The sequence below is a fragment of the Phoca vitulina genome, unplaced genomic scaffold, assembly GCF_004348235.1.
Source record: "Phoca vitulina isolate PV1807 unplaced genomic scaffold, GSC_HSeal_1.0 scaffold25, whole genome shotgun sequence".
In the NCBI taxonomy this organism is placed as follows: Eukaryota; Metazoa; Chordata; class Mammalia; order Carnivora; family Phocidae; genus Phoca; species Phoca vitulina.
In genome coordinates, this window is record NW_022589728.1 from 16,812,312 (window position 1) to 16,838,553 (window position 26,242).

At 38.2% G+C, this 26,242-nt stretch overlaps 2 protein-coding genes across 6 annotated transcripts in view; one reads left to right on the plus strand and one right to left on the minus strand.

The window, feature by feature from the left end:
• Positions 1-16,708, plus strand: part of MTFR1 (mitochondrial fission regulator 1) — a 67,844-nt gene extending 51,136 nt beyond the window's left edge. Inside the window, exons 5-8 of the mRNA XM_032421744.1 lie at positions 9,051-9,283; positions 10,872-11,127; positions 11,865-12,033; positions 12,870-16,708. Of these exons, the coding sequence (XP_032277635.1) occupies positions 9,051-9,283; positions 10,872-11,127; positions 11,865-12,033; positions 12,870-12,938 (727 nt within the window). The 3' untranslated portion in view covers positions 12,939-16,708. The remainder of the gene's footprint in view (positions 1-9,050; positions 9,284-10,871; positions 11,128-11,864; positions 12,034-12,869) is intronic.
• A 3,331-nt stretch (positions 16,709-20,039) lies between these two features.
• PDE7A (phosphodiesterase 7A) overlaps positions 20,040-26,242 on the minus strand; it is a 121,900-nt gene continuing 115,697 nt past the window's right edge. For 4 of the 5 annotated variants that reach the window (XM_032421523.1, XM_032421522.1, XM_032421521.1 and 1 more), the window contains exon 13: positions 23,343-25,154. In XM_032421523.1, the coding sequence (XP_032277414.1) occupies positions 24,946-25,154 (209 nt within the window). In that variant the 3' untranslated portion in view covers positions 23,343-24,945. Of the gene's footprint in view, positions 22,265-23,342; positions 25,155-26,242 lie in introns of those variants that run through there. The other variant, XR_004301430.1, reaches the window with a different exon arrangement.

Here is a 26,242-nt window from a genome sequence, read left to right on the forward strand (position 1 = left end):
TTTGTGGGTTTGTGTATTTCTGCTTTCTGTTTTTCACAGTTTTTGCTTTTTATATTTTGAAGTCTGTCTGGTGCATACACATTAGAAATGCTATGTCTTATAATTTCACTATTATTTAATGTCCCTCTCTGTTCCAGATCGTTTTCTTTTTCTATTTGTATACTTTCACCCTGCCTATGTCATTACATTTGAAGTGAGTTTCTTGTAGACAGCATACTGTTGGGTCATAATTTTTTAATCCACTGCCAATCTGTCTTTTAATTGGTGTATATATAAACCATTTACATTTATGTAATTTTAGTTACATTAGAGTTTAAGTCTACTCTTTTTCTCCCCTATTCTCTTTTTTTCTACTTTTCTGTGGGGGTACTTAAACATTTTTTTTTGGAATCCCTTTGTGATTTATCTATGTTTTTGAGTGTCTCTCCTTGTAAAGTTCTTTTGGTGATTGATCTAAGTATTACATTGTATATACCTAAACTTATAACATTCTACTGGTATTGTCATTTTACCAGTTAATCTTCTCCTTTATGTCCCTATACCCTCCTCTGTTTATAATTTTCTTAAAAATTTTCTATGCAGACATTTAGAATCACATCAGACAGTATATTTCCTTCAACCATCAAACATAACTTAGAAAACATAATTTAGAAAGAGGAGAAAATAAGTCTACTTACATTTTTGCTGTGTTTTTCTTTCTGCCTGATGCAGTTTCTCCTTTTACTGCTTGCTTTCTGTTTAGAGAACTCCTTCAGCCATTCTTTTAGGTTAGGTGTGCTTGCTCTAAAATTTTTTAGTTTTTTTTTTCTTTCATTTGAGAATTCTTGATTTCCCCAATTTTGAGGGATATATTTGCTGGATATGAGGTTATGAGTTCATAGTTATTGTCTTTTAGCACTTGAAAAATATGCCAGTTTCTTTAAGCCTCCGTGGTTTCAGATGAGAAATCGTCTGTCATTCGAAGAGTTTTTTTCCTCTATAGGTAGGGTGCCCTTTCTTTCTAGCTGCTTTAAAAATTTCTTGTCTTGGTTTTTAGAAGTTTGAGTAAGATGTTTCTTGGCATTTATTTCTTTGTGTTTAGCCTGTTTCGGGTTCATTCGGTTTCTTGAATTTTCAAGTTTATGTCTTTTGTCATTATTTCTGTAAATATTTTAAGTAAGTTGTCTGCCCATTATTTCTTTACGTACTTTTTCAGCCTGGCCCTCTTTCTCCCCTCCTTCTAGGATCCTGATAACCCAAATATTAGATCTTTTATAGTCATACAGGTTACTGAGACTGTTCATTTTTTTCCTAGTCTGTTTGCTCTTTGCTTTTCAAATTGGATAATTTTTGTTGTTCTATCTCTGTCTTCACCATTCTGTTTTTGATCCTGTCCACTGTGTTTTCAGTTATTTTACATTTTCTAAAATTTTCATTTGGTTCTCCTTTATATTTTGTGTTTCTTTGCTGAGACTATTTCAAGAATGCTGGTAATAGCTCATTGAAACCTTTTTAATCATAGCTTCTTTTTTTAAGATTTTATTTATTTATTTGAGAGAGAGAGAATGAGAAGGGGGAGGGTCAGAGAGAGAAGCAGACTCCCCACTGAGCAGGGAGCCTGATGCGGGACTGGTCCTGGGACTCCAGGATCATGACCTGAGCCAGAGGCAGTCGCTTAACTAACTGAGCCACCAGGCTCCCATTATACTTTCTTTATGTCAGATAATTTTAACATCTCTAACTTCTCAGAGTTGGCATCTATTGTCTTTTTCATTCAGTTTATGTTCTTTAGGGTCCTTGGTATAAGGAGTGATTTTTGATTGAAATCTAGATATTTTTGGTATAGGAGCCTCTGGATCTAAACTTTTCTTTTAGCTGTTTTTCACTAATAGCACTCTGGCAGGGAAAGAGTAAGTGCTACCTTATTTCTGCCACGTGGGAGTAGAAATCCAGGTTTCCCATTAAACCTCCATTCACCCCTGAGGGTATTGGTGGGAGCTCCAGCTCTCCACAAGGCCTCTTGTGACACTATCCCAGCAGGTAGATGTGAGTGCCTCATTATTGCTGGCTCCTCACATTGTCTCCACTATACCATGAGGGATGGGGTGCCCTTCTTAAGTTCCTTCTCCCTGCTTTCTCTGACAGCATCCTGCAGAGTATGAGGCACCTCTTTACAGCCTAATAAGGATGGGAGTTAGCCTTTGTTGCATGGTAAAGGTGGGACCACAGGGCTTTCTGTGGTGTTTGGAGTGGAGCAGTTATTTTATTATTATTATTATTTTTAAAGATTTTATTAATTTATTTGAGAGAGAGACTGAGCATGAGCGGGAGGGAGAGGGAGAAGCAGTCTTCCCGCTGAGCAGGGAGCCCGACGCAGGGCTCGATCCCAGGACCCTGGGATCATGACCTGAGCTGAAGGCAGATGCTTAACTGACTGAGCTACCCAGGCGCTCCTAGAGCAGTAATTTTTACATAAGTTCTCTCTCTTGGGAGCCTACCCTTTTCTTGGTCCTTTGGCTGGGAGAGCAGGCTTTTGTTGCTCCCTTGACATTTCTGGGTTACCCATTACTCCAGCAACCAGTCTGGGATATATGAAGCAAAAGAAAAACTTGGGGAACTCACTCCTGTGTCGTTTGTTTGGATCCCAAAGTCCCAGCCATTCTGTCTTCTCCCCAGCTTTCAGTCATCTTACATTTGTTTTATGTGTAATGTCCAGGCTTTTTAGTTTTAGTTAGAGGAAGAATAGGGAAAACTAGTCTGCTCCATCTTCCTGGAAAGAGAAGTCTCTAAAGGACTTTTAACACAAATGTCATGTTTGCGGAGAATGACATGGGATAGCTATTAATGGGGATTGTGATGATAGTAACTGAATTGGCATAATGGATCTGAATAATGGATTTGGTCTGTGATGTTGAAAATAATTGGCTAAAGGGTCTTTGAAAAGGTGCCTGGAAGTACTTTAGGTAAAGATAATCTGAACTTGAAGAAAGAAAGAAGGAAACAGAGGAGACCCAGCTGGATTTGAGTGGTGCTCTAGAGGGAGGAAGTTGATAAGGCAGTGAAGTGCCCATGGCCATGGTTACAGGGTTAGTGATATGGCCCACATGATGAGAAAAATTGGGCAGACTTTTTCTTTTGCAGTATAGTGCTATATTGCTCTTTGCATTGATTTTTTTTTTTATTTTTATTTTTATTTTTTTTTAAAGATTTTATTTATTTATTTGAGAGAGAGAGAATGAGAGAGAGCACATGAGAGGGGGGAGGGTCAGAGGGAGAAGCAGACTCCCTGCCGAGCAGGGAGCCCGATGCGGGACTCGATCCAGGGACTCCAGGATCATGACCTGAGCCGAAGGCAGTCGCCTAACCAACTGAGCCACCCAGGCGCCCTCTTTGCATTGATTTTTGACAAATTGTAGATGGAGATTATGTAATAAAAAATATTTTAAAAGTATAACTTAAATCTTGTTTTTTTTTTTAAAGATTTTATTTTTAAGTAATCTCTACACCCAGTGTGGGGCTTGAAACTTAAAACCCCAAGATCAAGAGTCGCATGCTCCACCGACTGAGCCAGCCAGGTGTCCCTTGTAACTTTTAAATCTTAAAGACAATATGAATGAGAGTAGATTTAAGAACTTGTATATTTCAGTTTGAGTGTTTCTGTGCCTCTCATATTTGTATTTGTTTGAAAGCCAAAGCTATTTGTGGTATTTTTTTCTTCTTTCTCCCTTCAAATTTATGTTGATGACATTTTTATAACCATTACAATGTCACAGTATTTTGTCTCTGGGAAAATAGCATATATAAGAGTCCTTCATAGTTATTGTACAAATTATTTTTTTTTCAAATGCACTGAACTTCAGTTTTTTTCCCTTATATTAGAAGAATTAATACCTATCTTGAGGGGCACCTGGGTGGCTCAGTTGGTTAAGTGTCTGCCTTTGGCTCAGGTCATGATTCCAGGGTCCTGGGATCGAGCCCTGCATCGCACTGGGCTCCCTGCTCAGTGGGGAGCCTGCTTCTCCCTCTCCCTGTCCCCCTGCTTGTGCTCTCTCTCTCTAATAAATAAATGAAATCTTTAAAAAAACGAGAATTTTAGAAGATAACATGAGAGAACTTAGCACAGAGAGAACTGAAAAAAAGAGTAAGGCCTCTTTTTTTTCTCTTCTATATACATTTTAATTTCCCTTTGAATTAACAGAATGACCTCAGAATTGGAAAGAATTATAAGAGCATTGAGATTCTTTGACAGAATCAATATAACTGATAATCTTGTTTAAGAATCCCTCTGTTCTCTTTCATAGTAGTAGCCTAAGGAGAAATGTGTATCTTTAGATATATACACAGCATAGCATTTGCATTATGAAATTAACTAATTAATTATGAAATTAAAAGACTATAAAAGACTATAATCTCTGTGGCTTCTTAGTAGACAACATAGACATTGTCATCAAGTATTTGATAGCTTTGGAGTAGAAGGAATATTGGACTATTTCAAGTTCAAGGTCAATTCCAGTTCATTTTATTTTACTCTAATTGTATCTTATTCTTAATTCTGAATGCCACATACCTATCAAAATGAGTATGTATAAAATGCAAATTTATAGGTTCATAAGACTTGAAAGTATTAAAGGTAGCCCCTTTGCTTACCAGAATGTTTGTAATCTATTGACTAAGATGAACATATTTATGAAAATCTGCGATATAAGGATAGCAAAGTGAGACTGAGGACTTTGACTAAAGATACCCACTTTAATTTTTCGAATTTGAATATAAGTATAGAATGGAATGCTCTGTTTAAGGAGTGTTGGGGAGAAACACCGACCTCATAGAGGAGGACATTGACAAGATTCCAAAGGAGATGACTCAGCATGCAAGCAGGCTAGTTTGACACAGCTCCATAGGTGTGAGGGTAGACCAGGAATCTCAGTGGATTAGAGCAAGACTGTTTCCTACTCATAGTGCAGCAAAAAGCAGTTGTTACTCATTCATATTTTAATCTTAATTATTTGACACTAGACATTGATAATGTACGTCAATAAAATACTGCCGTTAAGTACTACATTAAATACATGGATTTAACGTTATTCTCATTAAATAATCACTTTTAGGAAGGTCCAACTTTTAAAATGCCAAAACAGGAACAGAGTCTGAAACAATGCAGTTGTCACGTGGGTCTGTAGCCTTACATAAGTCCTGCCTACTCCCCACTATAAATCCTTTAATGGATTACTTGCCTGTCAAAAAAATTTCCCAGTCCAGTTGTCTTTATTCAACTACTTGCTCACTTTGAAAAGACTTAGTTTTCTACCCAACTTCATGTTTTCAGAGAACTGGATTGTTTTCAGGGAACTGAATTTTTTTCCAAGCTCCCTGGATCCTATTGACAAGAGAGTGTATTTTTATACCTTTCTGGGCCATTCTCTAAACTAAAAAGATGAGGGAGAGTTAGTAAAAATCATACCGGGAATACCGTCTTTCATAGGGCAATGGGCTAATTTAAAATGATCTCAAATTTCAAGTTTTCATTAACTGTATGATAAGGAGAAAGAAAGGACTTCAGAGGTGCATTATATTAATTGAGAATTTTCTTTGAAATGGTTAGTGGAGCTTAAAAAGCCCTTCATATTTATCTAAGTTGTACTTCAAAAGTGGCTGCCCTTGATAGTATCATTGAAGAAATAAGAGAGCTAGAAAATTCTTGTGCAATGCCACTCTGAACAGGAGCCTGTCGTAAGGCATTTTGGAGCCAAACTCAAACAAAAAAGGTAGAAATCTCGCCTGCAGAAGTTGGGATGCAGAAATTGTTTTTTAAGAGATGATCATGGTTTGTCTTCTGCTTTTGGGACATCCATACTTGATCCTTCTTTTTGTTGTTTTTGTTTTATATTTGCTTTGTTTCTTTAAAAGTTCTCAGAATTATATATATAAATTTTAGAAAAGATCACTTTTCTTCATTTGGATTAATTCTGCCTCTGCATTCTAGCTTTTATTAGCCCTCTGAAGGATGGCAGAACACATCAGTTCTGAGAATGATTTGTCAGATGTCTTATAGAACATGTCTGTGGGAAAAGGATGTGTGCATTTTTAAAGGAAGGGACATATCTGAGAATTTCATAACATCTAAATATTTTACATACACAAGAATATTGCAGAGCAACTTTTTGGGTTTTGTTGCTGTTGTTGTTGTTGCTGTTTTGGTTCTTGAGCTCCTATAAATGCCAAATCTTTCTATGGCTTTGAGAAGACATAATCATTTCAGGATTATTTTCCTTTTTCAGCTTCTAAAAATCCACATTGAAAGTTCCACATTTCCTATAATTACTTTGTTTGGACTCATAACCATTAACAGTATTTCACATAAGGAAATGTAGAATCTGTATCATCAAATTTGTAAAAATAGGATAGATATAAAATACAGATGATCTGACACTGTTACTTAAATTACTTTTTTTTAAGGACTAGACTTTTTTCCTCTTATCCTGGCACACTGGTTTTCAAGATTAACAATAGTGAGTGCTTTGTCCATAATTTTCAGTAGAAAATCAAAGTGGAAAAATTGATCTGTAGGAGTTATGGGGAGATGCAATAACTTCTTTTTTTAACATTGCAGTTGCCGTTCAATATTCATTAATTCTCTCTCAGTTCATTTTGGCAAGAAGGTATTTTAAAGTAATCTGTTCAAACATGATTTATAGTTGATAAGTTGATCTCTTAATCCAAATTGTCATATTATCTTGTTCCAGTTCTGGATATTGAAGCGTAAATGTTCATGGGATTTGAACTTTGGCTTACTTGAATGGTAACATTTTAAGACAAACTTATAATCATTTAATACTTTTGGATCCTGAGATGTGTAGAATTTTAGGTGGGAAAATATTCTCTACTAAAGTGACCACAAGGGGGCACTTGGCCAGCTCAGTTGGAAGAGCATGCAACTCTTGAACTTGGGGTCATGAGTTCGTGCCCCCTGTTGGATATAGAGATTACTTAAATAAAAAATAAAATGACCACTAATTCTTGAATAAGCAGTATTATAACATTTTTTGTTGAGTCACACTAAAGATTCTGGTATCCAAAATTTATTTGCTGTTACAATACAGACTTCAAGAAATTTCTGTGCACATACATAATAGGAAAACAGACCATCATTCTCACTTCCATCCCCAGATATGAAAATATTCTTCTTTTGGGTTCATTTTATTAAAGCAAAGTACATGCACGCTTTCTCGTGTCAATGTCAATGTCTTATTAAAATTACTTTCTTTATTGCAGGTTATTAGAGCACATGCATCTAATCTGTAACTTATATAACATGTAATCTTTCAAAGAACATATTAATGTATGTAATCAGAATATAGGTACTGTTCCTTAGAGAAGTTTTTACCATTGTTTAGTCTTCACATGCTTTTAAAGAAATTTCATCACCTGTTTCTTCCCAGTGTGGAGGTAAGAAAGGGAGTGGTAATTAAAGCTTTGTAAGCCAAACCTATTTCTCTATCCCACAGATACTCCAAATTAAATAAAATTAATAAAGTTAGTATTTTTAAAGTTTCTTGCTAGCTAAGCTAAGGCTAGGGAACAACTGGGACATTTATTCTCCAAATATTTTTGTTTAACAATATTACAGGTAAAAAGTTTACACGCATTCTCCATGTATGTTAAATTAACAGAGCATAAGCAAAATTAGATATGAAAAACATCTGAATTTCATGAATACCAAAAGCTAAAGGTCCAAGAATTCCTTCATTTAGAACACAAGGTAGAATGAAGAATTAGAACAGTTCTCAAGCAAAAATAAAATACCAATATCCAGTTAAAGGAAAATTAAAATAGAATTTAATGGCGGTTTTATAACAGGATTAGGTTTGAGTACATGTAACAAGAGAAGCCCCAAATAATGGCGGCTTCTACAGATGGAAGTTTATTTCTCTCAAATCAAAAACATCCAGAGTAGATCGTCTGAAGCTGACAGTGGCCCTACAGTGTCCACAGGGACTCAGACAGGCTCTCTGCCAACCTGAGCATTGGCTTCTACGTCCAGGTTAGCCGTTGGCTGGCTGGGACTCTCAAGTCCAGTCATCACCTTGTACTCAAAGACTCAGGAGGAAGGAATGGGGTGGGGCTATAGGTGAAAGGACTCATGGAGTCCTCTCCTGTCAACATCTACCTACATCTTGTTAGCCAGAACTCAGTCACATGACCACATGAAACTGTGAGGGAAACCAGGATATGTTCATTAACTTGATTGTGGTGATTATTTCAAAATGTGTACTCAGATCATCATGCTGTACACCTTAAATAAATACAACTGTCAATTTTACCTCAATAAAGCTGGAAGAACAAAGGCCTTAAAGGCCCAGAAAACCTAATTGTAGAAAATAGGAGGAAACAGCTAAGCATATAAATTGATGGTTGAAAAGAAATCTGAATTTTATTCTCAGCCTCAAAAGACATATTTGGAACAGTGGAGCAGTGCATATTAAAAAACTTCTTTAAACAAGTGAAAATGAGACTGTGTATGTAGTTACTGCATGGTTTCAGTTGATTCTTGTCCCTCCTTTTCAGTTTCTTGTGCTGTATTTGGGACATACTGTTACACTACATCTTGAAATTTGTTGTATTCTATCAAACGTGGAAAACACTGACTTTGAAATGCAGAAGCCAAGATCCCGGCAAAAGGCTATTGTATTACTCATTTGATTTTTGTTGTCAAATGTAACCGGTAATTAGTTTACCATTTTTAAGAGCATTACAGTTTCTTCACCTTAGTTCAAACCCATTCAAAACATGAATTAGCAAAAACATTGTTGGAATCTGTGATGCCTCCTGACAGTGTGGGTTTGTGCATATTATATAGAGATTAAGAAGAATGATGGCAATAAGAAACCTGGCTTGATATGTGTCTACATCAGGTTGATGAGTACTTTGTTGTTTTGAAACTTACAGGAGGGGATTTATGTAAGGTCAGTCTGAAAAGTATTTCTCAGATACCATGTTCTGATTAATTGATAATGATGATTTTTGTATTTCCTTACAAACCCTGTGATATAGCTATCCTTTCTTTCTTGCAGGACAGAGGTCAGATCAAGGCAACCCCTTCAGGATGACCTTCCTTTCTTTGAGAAGCCACCAAGCAGGCAGTTTTCCTTACCAAACCTGTCTCCAGAAGATCCTCAACAGAAGAGAGCACTAGCAAATGAGGAAGCCCTGCAGAAGATCTGTGCCCTTGAAAATGAACTTGCTGCTCTCAGAGCTCAGATTGCCAAAATTGTGACCCTGCAAGAACAGCAAAATCTCATTGCAGGTCTGTAAATCCTACATTTGTTTTAACCAATGAACTGGAAATTAGGAGAATGCCACTAATTTTAAAATGTATTAGCAAGTAACAGCCATGGGGTTGTTGGAAAACCAAAGGTCAGTCATCTCCATGGTTCAGTCCTGGACCCAGTCAAGTTTAAGTGGTTTTTGTTGGTTTTGAACAATTTTGATGCAATGATGCTATGAGAGAGGATAAGTTTAGAAAAATACTGAAATTCATACAGTTGAATTGCTGCTTGTGTGAATGCACTGGGAAACTTTGTGATAATGGCACCAATTTTCTCAGCCGTGAAGTAATTTCAAAACAGCCTTGACAGGGTTGACTGCTCTTTACTTACCTGCATGTCCTAAGGCAAGTCCTTGGCCTTTCTCCCTCCCTCTCCTGCTCTAAAATGGGCTAAGAGTACCTATATTGTGGGGTTGTTGTAGTAAATGTGGAAATTATATACAATGCCTTTAGCACATAGTAGCTACTTAATAGTCATTTCTCTTCCTCTTGACCGGAGTAGAAACTGAATTCAGGTCCTGTGACTCCTGGTCTAATACTGTTGGCTTTTATTTGTGTGTATTGTTACTTTGGAGAAGAAACCATAGCCTTGAAATCCTAGCCCATTAACCTGTTGGCAAGTAGTAGTTGTTTTTCCTAGTGGTGTTCCTGAGTCCTGGCTAGACTCAGAATTAGCCATCTCTAAAAGTTAAAGTATAAGGACAGTTACTGCTTCTGAGCCACTTGTGCTCCTGGAGTTTAATGTAATCCAACATGGAAACCTCATCCAGCCTGTGTACTGCCAAGATGGACGGAGGGCGATGCCCTCTGGGGCACTGAGTGCTTGAGAAGTAACCGGTTACTTAAATGAAATTTGCATGTCACTTTTTTAAAACCAGAAGTCCTGCTTTTAACTTTTAAATTGCATTTCTCTTTTGCTTTACCTCCCTCTTCTGGCAGACTACGAAAACTGCTGTAAATAGTGAGGCAGTTTGGAGATTTATGTTATTTTAGATGTTCTATTTACACTCGAAATCCCTTGAGTAAAAAATTTTGCATTGAGCTCCCCCTAATCAATACAATTCAACCAGTGAACAACTCTGTCCTCTAGTTATGCATAAAGATGAATTTTTACATCCTTATTCTGTAACCACTTTAACTCTTACCTTACTGTTTTGAAAAGTAACACTTTTTCTTCTTTCAGAAATTTGTTGAATAATAAGTCTTAAAACTTTTAATGCTCAGTAAGTCTTATATGTAAATATTCTTAAAATGAACCACAAATTTATCAGTTTTTTTCAAATATAGTACTGAATTGTCAAACTGTATATTGAAGATGTTTATACAGTGCACTTTTACATCTAAAAGTAGTCACAGAGTATGCAGCGGTCAGACTTGAACACTTGAGATCACAAAAACACCCCTGTTAAATGGAACTTTTCCATCTGGAGAGTTTGGGATTAGATTAGATTTTTTTTAAGCATATTGATTTCAGGTATACAAAAGTCCTTAACATAATTTTGCTGTTAAAAGTATTTTATTTGCCTGTTACCATCAAGATTAAATTGATTTTTCCTTATTTCTGTAGGTGACTTAGATCCTACCACATCTGTTACTACACCACCATCCTCTGTCCCACCACCGCCCCCGCCTCCCCCACCCCTTCCCCCATCAGGGCTCCACCAAAGTGTATCATCAGCTGTTGACCTGATAAAAGAGCGAAGAGAGAAAAAAGCCTGGGCTGGGAAGACTCCCGTTAAGAGCAGTCCAAAGAAACCCGATATGCCAAATATGCTAGAGATCCTTAAAGATATGAACAGTGTAAAACTTCGATCAGTAAAAAGGTGAGGATACGTTTACCTTCTCTCACACTTCCTTTATTTGTTACGTCTTGTAAAACAGAAGTACTAGACTTCTTGAGAACTTTATAACCTGATTACCATGAATAGTTCTAGTTTTTAGTTTAAAAAAAGGCCCAGTGTCTCCGAATATAACTAAGAAATTAGCAAACATCTCCAGGTTACTTTTTAGTTTTTCCCCCATTGCTTTTTTTTTTTTTTTTAAGATTTTATTTATTTATGAGAGAGAGAGAGAGAGAGAAACAGCATGAGAGGGGAGAGGGTCAGAGGGAGAAGCAGGCTCCCTGCTGAGCAGGGAGCCCGATGTGGGACTTGATCCCAGGACTCCAGGATCATGACGTGAGCTGAAGGCAGTCGCTTAACCAACTGAGCCACCCAGGCCCCCTTCCCCCATTGCATTTAAAGTTCTTTTATGTAAAGTCTTTGTTATTGTCCAGTTGTTTAAAGCTATGTTGTATACCTACTATGGTAATCACTAGGCTTTGGGAGAATGGAACTGTAATTGCCCTGAAGGAGAGCATAATCCGTGCTCGGGAGTTGAATTGAGTATCTTTGTGTTCTTTTATTGAGCCTTAAATCTAGGGTTTCTATCTCACTTCTCTCTGTGTTTGTCAGTAACATGCTAGAGACGTGCCATCAAGCATGTAAAGGCACACAACGTACTTCTCTTAGGGATGCCAGCATATCGAAATGTCCCCTTGGTTTCTGTTCACTTCCTTAAGGTCAGAACAGGATATAAAGCCCAAGCCAGTGGATGCTACTGATCCTGCTGCCCTCATAGCAGAAGCTCTGAAAAAGAAATTTGCTTATCGATATCGAAGCGATAGTCAAGGTGAAGTTGAAAAAGGAATTCCAAAACCTGCATCAGAGGCCACCTCAGAAACAGTGTTGGTGAGTATCAGGTCACACTTCTTCCCTTGTACGACATTTACTCCATTGCTGAGCACTTGTATTTTGTGACATTTAGCCGTGGCCTCGGCAAGATTGAGAAGGATGTGCTACGGGATTTAGCCCATCCCCGCAAATAGATTATTTATAGAAGAGCATAAAAAAGGAACCAAAAGCCAACTCCTGGTTTCACTACTTAGCATCTCCAGTGTTAAATTTTTCCATGCTGTGCTTTATTTATATGTAAGCAAAATGAAGCGAAATTCATTATAATAAAATTTGTATCTTAGGACAGTATGTATGTTGTGATAGAGAATTCAAAGTAAAGATCATTTTCCCTTAGGGTGTCCTGTGAAAGTTGTCTGAAGAGGGTGAGATTTGACCTGGGCCTTACAGGATGGGTTTCATGTCAGAGAGATTGAGCAGATTTCAGGGAAACTCAGATACTAATTTATACATTCCCTTTACTGTCATGTAGAATATGTGCTTATCCATTCCAGAGAGGCAGGTATCTTAGATATTCTAGCATCTTTGAAACTCCTTAGACATTGAAAAAAAGAAACCTTGTACTTCATTCTTTTACTCAGAGAAGTAAAATTGGACTAAAGCTTATGGTCTTGCTAAGATGATTATAGTTTTCTAAGAAGTAATTTGGTTACCTCTTTACCTTTCATTCTGTTAATGTGTCATGTTCAGTTCATGAAGGTTTTAATATTATCTAGCTGCTTGGTTTTTCATGCAGAACCTACCCAGACCTTTGATCCATGATTAGGAGGGGAATGTATCATTACTGTTACCTGAATCAGTATCTTTATTTATACTTTTTGTTTCTTTTCTAGTTTGGGCCACACATGTTGAAGTCTACAGGAAAAATGAAGGCTTTAATTGAAAATGTTTCAACTTCCTAATAGACAGCAGAGAAAAACTACCCTTGTTCCAGTTGTTGGTGTGTTAGGGCTGTTTGACGAGTAGAAATCAACACTATTTAGTAAATACCTGAATTTAGTATTCAGTGGTCTCCTTTAAGTCTAATTAGATTCAGCAATAACAAAAGCACTCTAATAAGTTTGTGGGTTTTTTTTTTTTAAATGAGATTAGTTCTGAAGTTTTCCATAACGTGTATTACATAACATGTGTTTTTAACGTATAGTCAGGATGTTTTAGGTTTCTAGTCTTGAAAACAATTCTATAGATTTCAGAAGAAAGGACATTTGTAGATGAGTTTTTAATTAACACTAATTTATCTGTGCAAATATTTTATATGCATATATTTGCATATAAAATAGTATGTAAAATTTAGTAATGATGTCAGTGAGGGTACTGTTACCATCATTAGTTGTCATTGATCATTTACTACTCAATGATGGAACACAGGTTGTTGGAGTGAAATATTTAGGATTGGAACCTTTTTGCCTTGAATAGGACCTTAGATTCTCTCATTTCTTTGGAGATGGGGTTCAAGTAGGAACCAGATAATGTTCACTGCTGAAAATTCCATAATGCTTTCGTTTAAAGGGAAGTGAAAGATTATGAAAGCTGCTTTCACTTTAGTGCTGTCCAGTGCTGAGAAAGAAAATGTAGTTTTCATATAATGAGAAATCAAATTATTGAATTAAATCTTAACAGGTGAAAACAAAGAATGTACCATCTTTTTTCCAGTTGAGTAAATGGCATCATAAAGATGACTTGTTGCTAAGTTAATAATAATGGAAAGGGCAGTATAATGGAGTTTTAAGATTTTTAATATTGGTCAAATATAGTAGCTTTATAATGAAACCTTGAATAGGTGAAAGAATTTCTATAAGTTGTTTATCATTGGTCAGAGTGCTGTTCTTTTGAATTACATTATGCAGCAAACTTTAGGTGCTATTAGAAAGTGGAGAACAGCCTTTCTCTTTGAGGGCTTCTGAGGAATTGCTGTAAGTGATCATTTGTGAATGCTTGATAAATCTTTATGGTTTTCTCTATTTCTGTTAAACTCAGCTATAGTTAATGCCAGAATCTCCTACCATGAGAAAATATTTGGATTTATTTAAATCTAGTAAAAAGAAGTGGATATAGGAAGAGTAGACATTTACTTTTAAGTTATTGAAAATATGTGCAATGTTCTCAATATTAGCAAATGTTTTTCAGCTTAAATTTGAACTGTTACTTATTTTACATATGTTGATTACATTGTTTCACAAATTCTGCCTTTAAAAAAAATTCAGAAAATTTGCCTGAATTACATATTTTGACCTCCTAAGATTTTATATTTGTATCAGTATTGAATTTTGGCCACTGCTCCAATTGAAGGAAGTTAACTGTTTTGAAATAAACTTAAAATGTTTTCCTTGGACCAGGCCTAAATATTATTTTTTTAATGGGTAAGATTCTCTTATATCATACATGCAGATTTTTTAGAATTTGCTTTTTGCATTCTTAAGGTGGAAATCTGTTGCCACTTATTCACGTCTCAGTTTCTCCCACTCAACACAATGCCTGAAGTGAAAGATGATAAAAATAGTTAAACTTTACATTTTATAGCTGAGGCTCAGAAAGTTAACTAGTATGTTTTGTCTCCTACGATCGGACTAGTCCAGAGACTCGCTATATATACGTACTGAATAGGGGTCAGAGAGCACTGGACTTGGGAGTTATACAAGTCATACTGTTTTCAAAATGGGAATAATGCTCAGCTCAAACAATTGTTTGAGGATTAAATAACAAGTTTGAATGCATTCTAATTACTACTTACATGATTTTATATTAGGTCACTGTGGTTTCCAGTAGACGGATTTCTGCTAGGTGTCATCCTATATACTGCTTGCACAGGCTTGGGGTGGAGCAGAACAGTCCTGGGCCCTTCTGTACAAGAATCCTGTCTTCTTGATACATTAAATTCCTGAGTCTGTGTCTCATTGGTGAAGAAGAGAACATGAGGTAACAACTTCTCCTAAGTTAGAAGTTTTCTCTGGGGAATAAAATCGGGCAGACAGAAGTAAACTTTTGGGAGGTAGTCCAGGATAGAGGTGTAGGGAGCTGCTGAACGCAAATCTACATATAAAGCAATTGCTCTTGAAGAACTCTTGAAGAACTGAGGGCTGACTGAACAGCTTCTGTACAACAAAAGAGAGAGGGACCACACAGAGAAAGGCAGGCGAGAAACAGTAATGACAGGAACCCCACCACCAATGCAGCAAACTACATAAGGACGGATAGCCTGGAGGAGGCTGTATGCAGACTTGTCCACCCTGGGGCACAGCAGAAAAACTGGTTTAAGGGGCAATTAGCCTATGAGTGAAGGAGATCCCTTTACTAGTGTCAGACGAACGGTGGAGAAACTGCTGGGACTCAGGTGGAAAGCACTGCTGATTACCATTGTCTATGTTCCCCCTCCATCTTGATAGTGCAGACTGGAGCAGAGTCCAGGCACTCTAGCCAGCCTGGTGGGGCCACCCCAGTGAGCCTCAGGCCCCCACCAGCTCTAGCCATCTCCAAAGGTGGCCCTAGCATAGTGTGCATAGGATCCCCCTGGCCTATGCCTGCTCCCATTTCAGCTCACCATCCAAAGCTGTCAGGCACCCGCAGTCTACATGGGGCATTCCTTCACAGGGCCACTCCTTCAAGACTGGGAGAGGTAGCTGTTGCCTATTTCACAGAAACAAAAGAAAGAAAGGCAAACAAAATGAAGACTATGTTGCAAACAAAAGAATAGGACAAAACCTCAGAAAAAGAACTAAACTAAATGGAGATAAGCATGCTACCTGTAAAGAGTTCAAAGTAATGACCATAAATACATTCATTAGCCTTGAGAGAAGAGTGGATTAACTCAGGGAGAACTTCAGCAAAAGGAGAGAAAATAGAATCAATTAGAGATGAACAAATGAAAAATACACTAGGTGGAATTAACAGCAGATTAGAGGATGCAAAAGAAAGGATCAGCAGTCTGGAAGAGTAAAGAACCCAAGCCAAACGGGGAAGAAAAATGAAGTGAGGCTTGGTTAAGGAACCACTGGGAGGACACAGAGTGTACTAACATGCACATTATAAGGGGTCCCAGAAGGAGAAGAGAGAAAGGAAGCTGATTTATTTGAAGAACCAATAGCTGAAAACATTGATTGATAATCTGGGTAAGGGAAACAGATATCCAGGAAACAGCCTGCAACAAGAGCCACACCAAGATGTATTATAATTAAAATGGCAAAAGGTAAAGAGAAAATCTTAAAGGCAGCAAGAGAAAAGGAAAGTCACATACAAGGGAAACCCCCATAAGACTATCAGTTGATTTTCCAGCAGATATTGGGCTGGCAGAAAGGAGTAGCTGGATATATTTGAAATGCCGAAAGGGAAAAACTTAAAACTACAAATACTTTATCCTGCAAGGGTAACATTCAGAATTAAAGATAGTTTCCCAGACAAGTAAAAGCATAAGGTGCATCACCAGTAAACCAGCCTTACAAGAAATTTCAACCGTCTTCTTTAAGTGGAAAAGTCCATAACTGGAAATAAATATATGAAAGGAAAAAGTCATTGATAAAGGAAATACATAGTAAAGGCAGTGAAGCAGATACCTAAAAAGTTAGTATGAAGGTTAAAGACAAAACTAGTAAAATCAACTGTAACTACAATAAACAGTAATTTAAGGGATACACAAAAATGTCAGATGTCAAAAACATAAGATGTGGGGGTAGGGAGTAAAAATTAGTGCTTTTCAGATGTGTTTGAAATTAATTATCATCTTGGGGCGCCTGGGTGGCTCAGTCGGTTAAGCGTCTGCCTTCGGCTCAGGTCATGATCCCAGGGTCCTGGGATCGAGCCCCGCATCGGGCTCCCTGCTCCGCGGGGAGCCTGCTTCTCCCTCTCCCACTCCCCCTGCTTGTGTTGCCTCTCTCACTGTGTCTCTCTCTGTCAAATAAATAAATAAAATCTTAAAAAAAAAAAAAAAAAAAAAAAAGAAATTAATTATCATCTTAAAATAGACTAGTATGTATATAGGTCAAGATATAGGAACTTCATGGTAACCACAAACCAAAACCTACACCAGACGCACAAAAAAAGAGAAAGGAACCCAAACAACAGAAAATGGTCAAACCAAAAGGGAAGAGACCAAGAGAAGAAAGGAACAGAACTACAAAACCAGAAACAATGAACAACAAGGCAGTTAAGTACATATTATTCATCAATAATTATGTTAAATGCAATGAACTTAAAACCTAAAACAGTAAGAATGCTAATTTCTTTGGTGTCTAGAAGTTGCATCCCAGAATCTCTTAAATTCTGTTAGGAAGTAGTTTTGAAAGATGAAAAGCATGGAGATACTCTATCCTCCAAACACACGGTATTTTCCAAAACAATGTCGGCCCCCACCGGGAGTGCATTAGATTTTTGACTAAAATGAGGTTCACTTGTTATCAGTTTGTTCATTTGACCCATTGACTGTTAGCAAAAAATGTAGCTAATATATTATTAATAAATGTTGCATTTGATTTGGGGAAAAAAATGAACTCAATGCTTCAATCAAAAGACATAGGGAGGGGGTGGGGTGGCTAATGGATTCTATATGCTGCCTTACAAGAGACTCATTTGAGTTCTAAAGATGCATCTATTGGAAGTGAAGGGATAAAGAAAGTTACTCCATGCAAATAGAAACAGTAAGAAAGCTGGTGTAACAATACACATATCACACAAAATGGACAAAGACTGGGAGCATGTAGGTGGCTCAGTTTAAGTGTTTGACGATTTTGACTCTGGTCATGATCTTGGGGTCCTGAGATGGAGCCCTGCATTGGGCTCCATGCTCAGCACGGAGTCAACTTGTCCCTCTCCCTCTGCTCATCTCCCTATTCATGCCTGCTCTCTCAAATAAATAAAATCTTTAAAAAAACAAAATAGACCAAGACTGTAACAAAAGACAAGGGCATTACACAATGATAAAGGGGTTGATCCAAGAAGAGGATCTAACATTTGTAAATATCTATGCAGCCAACATAGGAGCATGTAAATACATAAAGCAAAATATTAACATATACAGACATAAAAGAAAGTGACAGTAATACTTTAATAGTAGGAGCCATTAATACCCCGAGTACTTCAATGGATAGATCATCCAGAGAGAGAATAAGGAAACATTGGCCTTAAATGACATATTAGACCAGATGGACTTGATACATACAAAACATTCCATTCCTCCAAGCTACAGAACACAGATTCTTTTCAAGTGTACACAGAACATTCTCCAGGAGAGATCACATTAGACCACAAAACAAGTTTCAATTAATTCAAGAAGACTGAAATATTCGGCATCTCTTTTCTGACCACAACAGTATGAAACTAGAAAGAAATCCGTTACAAGAAGTGGTAAAAACACAAAACACATGAAGACTAAAAAACATGTTATTAAACAATAAGTCAATGAAGAAATCAAAGAGAAAAAAACACTTTGAGACAAAACTGAAACAACTTTACAAAAGCCATAGAGTGCAGCAAAAAGCAGTTCACAAGGGGGAAGTTCATGGCAAAAGCAGCCTACCTCAAGAAAAAAATCCCAAATAAACAACCTAACTTTATATCCAAAGTTAGTAGAAGGAAGGAAATAATAAAGACTATAGGGGCCAGCATTGTCCTGATACTGAAAGACAAACCATACAAAGAGAAAATTACAGGTCAATATCCCCAATGCACATAGATGCAAAAATCCTCAACAAAGTATTAGCAAACAGAATTTAGCATGTTAAAAGGGTCATACACCACGATCAAATGGGATTTATTCCAGGGATGCAAGGATGCAAATCAATGTGACATACCACATTAATAAAACGATAAAAATTGTATGATTATCTCAACAGATGCAGGAAAAAAACGTGACAAAATTTGATATCCATTTATGATAAAAACAAAGTGGGCGTAGAAGGAACATATCTGAACGTAATAAAGGCCACGTATGACAAACCCACAGGTAACCTCATCCTCAATGTTGAAAGGTTGAAAGCTTTCCCCCTAAGATTAAGACAGGGATGCCCACTCTCACAACTTTTATTCAACATAGTATTGGGAAGTGTAGCTAAAGCAATTAGGAAAGAAAAAGAAAAGGCATCCAAATAGGAAAAGTAGTAAAACTCACTATTTGCAGTTGACATACTATACATAAAAAACCCTAAAGGCTCCACAAAACACTATCATAACTATAAATGAATTCAGTTAAGAAGTTGTAGACAGGGGCGCCTGGGTGGCTCAGTTGGTTAAGCATCCAACTCTTGATTTCAGCTCAGATCACGATCTCAGGTTTGTGGGACTGAGCCCTGCATCAGGCTCCACACTCAGCGGGGAGCCTGCTTGAGATTCTCTCCCTCTCCTTCTGTCCCTCCCTGCTAAATAAGTCTTTAAAAAAAAAACCGTATACAAAATTAACATATAGAAATCAGTGTAGTTCTATCAGTGTTTGAATAAGGAGCTATTAGGAAAAAAGTTGAGAAAATAATCCCATCTATAATTGCATCAAAAAGAAGAAAATACCAGGGAATAAATTTAAGGAAGTGACACCTATACTGTGAAAACTATAAGACACTGATGAAAGAAACTGAAGATGACAAATACCATGCTCGTGGAAGAACTGATATTGTTAAAATGCTCGCACTACCCAAAGCAATCTATAGATTCAATGCAATCCCTAACAAAATACCAACTGCATTTTTTTTTTTTTTTACAGAACTAGAACAAATAATCCTAAGATTTGTATGGAATCACAAAAGACCCTCCAATAGCCAAAGCAATCTTGAGAAACAAGAAAGCTGGAGGCACTGTGCTGATTTCAAAACTTATTATAAAACTCTAGTAATTAAAACAGTATGATACTGGCATAAAAATAGACCTATAGATTAATGGAACAGAATAAAGAGCCCAGGAATGAATCCAGGCATATATGCTCAATCTATGACAAAGGAGCCAAGGATGTACAATATCTCAATAAATGGTATTGGGAAAACTGGATCACTATCTTATACTGTATACAAAAATAAATTCAAATGGATTAAAGACTTGAATATGAGACCTACAACCATAACCTCCTAGAAGAAACGACAGGCAGTAAGGTCTTTGACACTGGTCTTAGAAATAGGTTTTTGGACCACTCTCCTCAGGCAAGGGCAATAAAAGCTAAAATAACAAGCAGGATCATATCAAACTACAAGTTCTGCACAGCAAAGGAAACCCATCAACAAAATGAAAAGGCAACCCACTTAGTGGGAGATGATACTTGCACATCATACATCTGATAAGGGGTTAATATCCAAAATGTATGAAGAACTTAACACAACTTGTATCAAAAAAACAACCCGATTAAAAAAATGGGCAGAGGACTTGGATATTTTTCCAAAGACGACATACAGATGGCCAAGAGGTACATGAAATGATGCTCACTGTCATCAGTCAAATTGAAACCACAGTATCACTTCATACCTGTCAGATTGACTATCATCAACAAGTGTTGGTGAAGATGTGGAGAATGTATATTAGAATCAAATTTGAAGGCTAAATGATTTTACCAGTCATGGATGTTAAAAAAAATTCAAGAATTACTAGAAATGGTGTCATTTTCATCATTCACCAAACTAAATCATTCTCCTAAACCACACCCCAGTATTTTGCACAGAAACTGCCATATTATAGAATGCTTTTCACACATCATTTTGTCACCCAAACATTTTGAGAACAGAGACCAGGGTTTTGTAATTTTTAATACCTTTATTACATCCAGTGCAGTGCTCTCTGCACACAACAGGAACCCAGATGTTGCTGACCACATGACTCAGCACAGACAGACCAGTTTCGATATAACTGCTCAATGTTAGACTGATGGCTAAAGAGGAAACACATTAATACCAAATTAGTTTGTTCAACGAAACATTTATTGATGGCCCAATTTACACTAGCCCTGTGCTAAGCACGAGAGGCTAGAAGGTGGATGACACCTGCTCTGTGCTCCCTGTCCGCTCACCTCCAAGTAGTGGTCACTCCACCTACAGACCATGGACCCTTGGGGGCCTTCCAAAAGACACAGGTTGTCTGCAGGTCCTTAGCAAGCAAGGAATGGCTCAGACGAACTCTTGCACATTTATTTAAAAAACATTAGTGAATGCGTATTAGCTGTCTTTCATTGTATATTTTGTCAAGCAGGAGATACTGATTGGGAGAGGATTTTATATTTATACATTAAAAAAAGTTCACATGAAAACACTGTAAAGCTCTGGTGTGAAAGTTTGAGAGCTTTAAGAAAACTGAAAGCTTAAAGAGCCAGGAAAGCATTTTGGAAAAAGAAACCATTATAGGAATCTTCAAAGAATTACTAGCACCTCTAACCTGTACCTCAGGCACAAATATATTTCCCAGGTTTAAAAGGACATAAAATATTTGCTGCTTTTATACAGAGAGGATCATTATAAACCATCACATTTACAGAATACAAATAATGACCAAGTACCAGAGGTTTTGTTTTGTTTTTTTTCATTAAGCTAAGACTTGTGCCACAATTTTCTCTCCAAGGACCTTTAGCCCCAGAGCAGAGGAGATGCCCCCCCCACTACTGAAGTGTTGGGCCTAGAGCCCCAAAAGGCTGCTACATGCTCAACAATTCTTTGAAGTCTCCCATTTTAAAAATTCATGTGAATTTTAATTCTGTCCCATAACATTTACTTATATTAAGTGTAATCTTCTAAATTATTGAACAACAGTTTCCTCAAATTTCTTCTAGAAAATCAATGTTCAAGGAATATAGGTTATATTTAAGAGCAGGACTGTAGACTGTGACCTCCACGTGTAAGTAACAAAACATAATTTCTTAGTGGGTTTATTATGTGTAGGCAGGAAATGGGAGCAACACTGAGGTGTCTCTCTCAAGAATGGAAATAAGAAGGTAAGCCTTTGACTATCAAACAGTAAGGAACACATAATGGATCAGAGCAGAAGCAATCACACGCCGGCAGATGGAGCCGAGGAAGGCTCAACTGAGACAAAGCTGAAGGTACTGACAGATCTACTGGATGTGCCAACCAGAGGCTGATGTGGAGAAGCAACTACTGGCAGAGAATCTCTAGCATCATCCAAGGGAAGAGCGTACCCTGGTCCACAAACATGAGTATCAGCAGGTATATCCCCACAGGGAGATGGATGCATGAGGCAACTTGCTTCCCTTGCTCAGAATCCATGCTCACCAAGTAAGTAACCGCTGATCATAATTTGACTTCCCAAGAAGATTTGCCTAAAGGGAGAGAATGATTGATAGTTATATTTCTATTGTAAATTAAAAAAAAAATACTAACATTTTTAAAAAATACGAGTTACTGTGAGCTTGGTTAATGTGAGTTTCCTATGAGATAGTTCCACTTTCCATGTGCTGACATCCTAGATCTGTAAAGATCTCATCAGACTCTAGATGCATCAGATTTGCCAGGATGGTGCCACCAAGTGGCCACTGCCCTTCCCCAGGTACAGTCCACTCGACTATCAGACTTCTGTACCCGTGCTGTCCGGTATGGTAGCCACTGGCCACACGTGGGAGCTGTGGCTAGTCTGAACCGAGATGTGCTGTAAGTGTAAAATACACACCAGATTTCAAAGACTCTGTACCCCCCCAAAAGAATGTAAAACATCTCAACAATTGTTTTTTCTACGATAATGACTACATATTGAATTGATACAATATTTTGGATATATTGGAATAAATGTTAATAAAATAATTCCATCTGTTTTTCCTTTTTAAAATGTGGCTAGTAGAAAATTGATAATTCACTTACATGGCTCACATGATATTCCCAATGGACATCACTCTTCTATGCAAATAATGACAGTATGTTTGATTTTAAAGTTTGTACTATATCCTTTCTAACGAATTGGAGTTGGGAAGACACAGGAGAGGCCCAGTGGTGCCCGTCTTACACTGACATCAATCAAGCCGAAAGAAGCGGCCGTGTCTTACTCCTCTACTTTAAAAAGGCCAGGAGAACTAGTATTTTCGTCCTGGCAAGAGGCGCCGATGTCATGCAATTCCCACCTGTGGGCACAATCGGGCTGTGGAGTCAAAGGCCCGAGCTCACAGCTGACTTCTACTATTAGTATTAGTCAGAACTCGGAGCCAACTACCCCACCGGGGCCGCTCGCTCCGGCGTGCGCTGCAGGTAGCGGAGCGTAACCCCAAAGGACTGTGCCTGCACCCAGCTCTGCCGAAATAAATACCCGCGGAGTGAGTGCTAGAACCAGGAAGCTAAATCTCTGACTTCTGACAGTTTAGCGTTATGATTTCCAAAAGACTGAGTTGTAAGGTAAATATCAAAGATAAATATGTGAAAAGATAGGTTTTTATTCATCAAAAGTTAACAGCAACAGGCACATATTAAAATGAGTATGGCAAAGCCTTTGACAAACGGCTTTACACTCAAGCTTTCTCCCAAGGAAATGGCTGTTGCAACAATGTAAACATAATCGATAAACAGTCTTTTACAGTAACAAGGGAAATACAATTGAACTAAAAGAAAGCACCGGTTTCTCTTAAAACTAGATTACAGTTGTGCTTACTATACATAAAACAATTTAAAACAAATTACAAAAGTGGAATGTTTGAAGTTTAAAATTAGTCCTTAGATTTTGTCCTAGAAAACATCTGTTCACATCAAAAGGCCCATCAAAGGGTAACGTTTCATCAAAGGGAGGGACAAGAAAACAATGCACTTTTTTCAAATCAAAACAAGAAGTTTGGTCACTTAGCTTTGTGCATAGTTTAAGGCAACTGGAGCAGTCTGTTACGGCTCACCTACCTTCCCCCCCCCGTGTGGCTGCGCGCTGTGTCACATTCTAAAATAATAAATAAAAGCTTACATTTCAGACCCTTTCCCACATGGATAAATATAACACATGCACAGTCACACATGCACAAACATGCACGCGAACACACGTCCACACATTCACACACAACATACCTCTCACTCACTGCAGCGAAAGGGACTTTAGTACCCTTGCTCTGAAGGACACACTTCCCCATCCCACTTTATTTCAGATTGGCAAATACCCTGAGCTGATTATGGTGTTTTAAACATTCCACCTTTTTCTTGCATGTGCAGGTCAAGTGTACAGTAGTGAAAACAACATGCAATGTCTTCACTGCAGAATCATAACACAGCTAGGACATTGGTGTTCTTCCCCTCCCGCCCCAAATTAAAAACTAAATAGTTAAAAAAAATTGCATTGCCAAACAGCACTGGAGGGAAAGCTTGGCGGTACTCTATGAAAAATGCTCAGTTTCCAGTGCGCAAAATAAAACTATAGCAAATGGGAGGCTTTGGTGGCATCCAAAGAAGAAAAAAGGCAAACCAGGGGGAAAGAGCTGCAGTTTCAGTTTGATCTTTGAAATTCTTAGTGGTTCCTTCACAATCCTGCTCCAAGGCAATTTAGAACCAGTATTTCAGAGTTGATTTGTAAACATCGAGTCTTGCAGGAGGCAGCAGAGGCTGGGCACTTCACATTTCCATTTTCTCAGAGAGAACTTGGGGGAAGGTACAGACACACAATGTTGCATCAGACTGCTCAAATTCCAAGAGATCTCTGCTGAAAGATACAGTTCAAGTTTCGTGGTTCGAGGAACAAATGCTTTTAAAAGACTCGTGGCACACCGCAAAACTTCCTGTTACTCCTTTCCGGTTCGCTCCTGCTGGGCTTTGCATATTCAAGGTTTCACACGAAAGCCAAATGCATATTGCTGTATGGTCAGGTCTTAGAATTAAAAAAGTGGGGTCACATGATCCGAGAGAGGACGCCTTGGGAATAAATAACCCTGGCCTCGTTCCTTCGGAAACCTTGGCAGGCCAAGAGAACATCCTCTCACCTCGAGACCCCATTTCACATTTCTAAAATCCGGCAGGAGGCAGTCTGTCCCACTGCTTCTGGGGGCTACGATAACCGATTTTCCTGAGGTAGTAACTGTGAGTTCAACTCCTCGAATGCAGCATCCGTGTCCTCACTGGTGGACTGTTCCCTCTGCAGCCCCTTCCAACTGGCTTTGTTCAGCCCCATATGTCCAAGCATTGTCTGCGAGAGCCTGGTATTGGAAAACCTGGCCCATTCCGTGAATAAAGGCTCCGCTAGGTAAGTCATGAAACCTTGAGAAAGTAAGAGAAAAGGGGCATTAACATAGATTCTGAAACTTTATCTTCAAAACATCTCACCAGTGTTTATTCTCGTAAGTCCTAATTCAACACTACCTAAGTTTTCAGCATGTGTGTGTGTGTAAATTTACCTAACCTCCGAAGAACCTATTAAGTAACTCAATGGAACTTGAAGTAAAGGTGCATTGACAAACACATCAAATCTTTTCTGACGATTCCTCTCAGCTGCACGACCACATCCTATTTGAGCAAACACTCAGTGGCCCTCTCAGCTCTGCGGAAAGCAGGACAGACCGTTCCAGGGGGACAGCTGGAGGCAAAGAGGGGTCTCTTCCAGGCCTGTGGCTGATGAGGCGGGGAACCGAGGTGGCCCGGGTGCGGCCTGCTCCGCTTTATCCCCTCAGGGATGTCAATCTTCACACCTGGTCATGCTTACAACTGGCCACTTCATTTAAGTCAGAATTTGTGGAGCCAAAACTCATGACAAAATGCAAATTCTATCCCTGCTATGGAATAGTTTTAAAATTTTCTTCACCTCCAGAACTTTTTCTTTTCAGCAAAAGACCATGTAGACCACAGACAACATAGGTTACGTTTAGGCAACAAAAAAATCTGGAATTAAAGCAATTAGCACCTACTACTTTTAATTAGACAAGTGTACAAACTGCGGTATCTGAACTAGTAGTTACTACTGGAAATAAGGCCTTCTTCCATTCCCTCTGCACATACTAACGGAGAACCCACTGCCAGGCACTGCGGTAGGGCGGCCAGGAATAGAGCGGTGAATAGACAGACAAGATGTGCCCTCAAGGAGTTGTGTTCTGGTGAAGAGAAAGAGGTAACAGAGAAAATGTCATCCCCGCAGTCAAAGCAGCAGCTTTTTGGGAGCTGTCCTCACACCACAGTGTCTGGCTGAACTGTCACCCAAAGCCCTGTCTTTTCTAGGTGCCGGAGTGAAGTCATGAGCGCCTGGAGTTTTATACCCAAATGCAGAACCTTATTATCAGGGTTGTACATGAGTTTCATCTTATTTGATTCACCCATTATTCCAACTGGTTGAGAGCTTCTGGATCTTGCCTGTA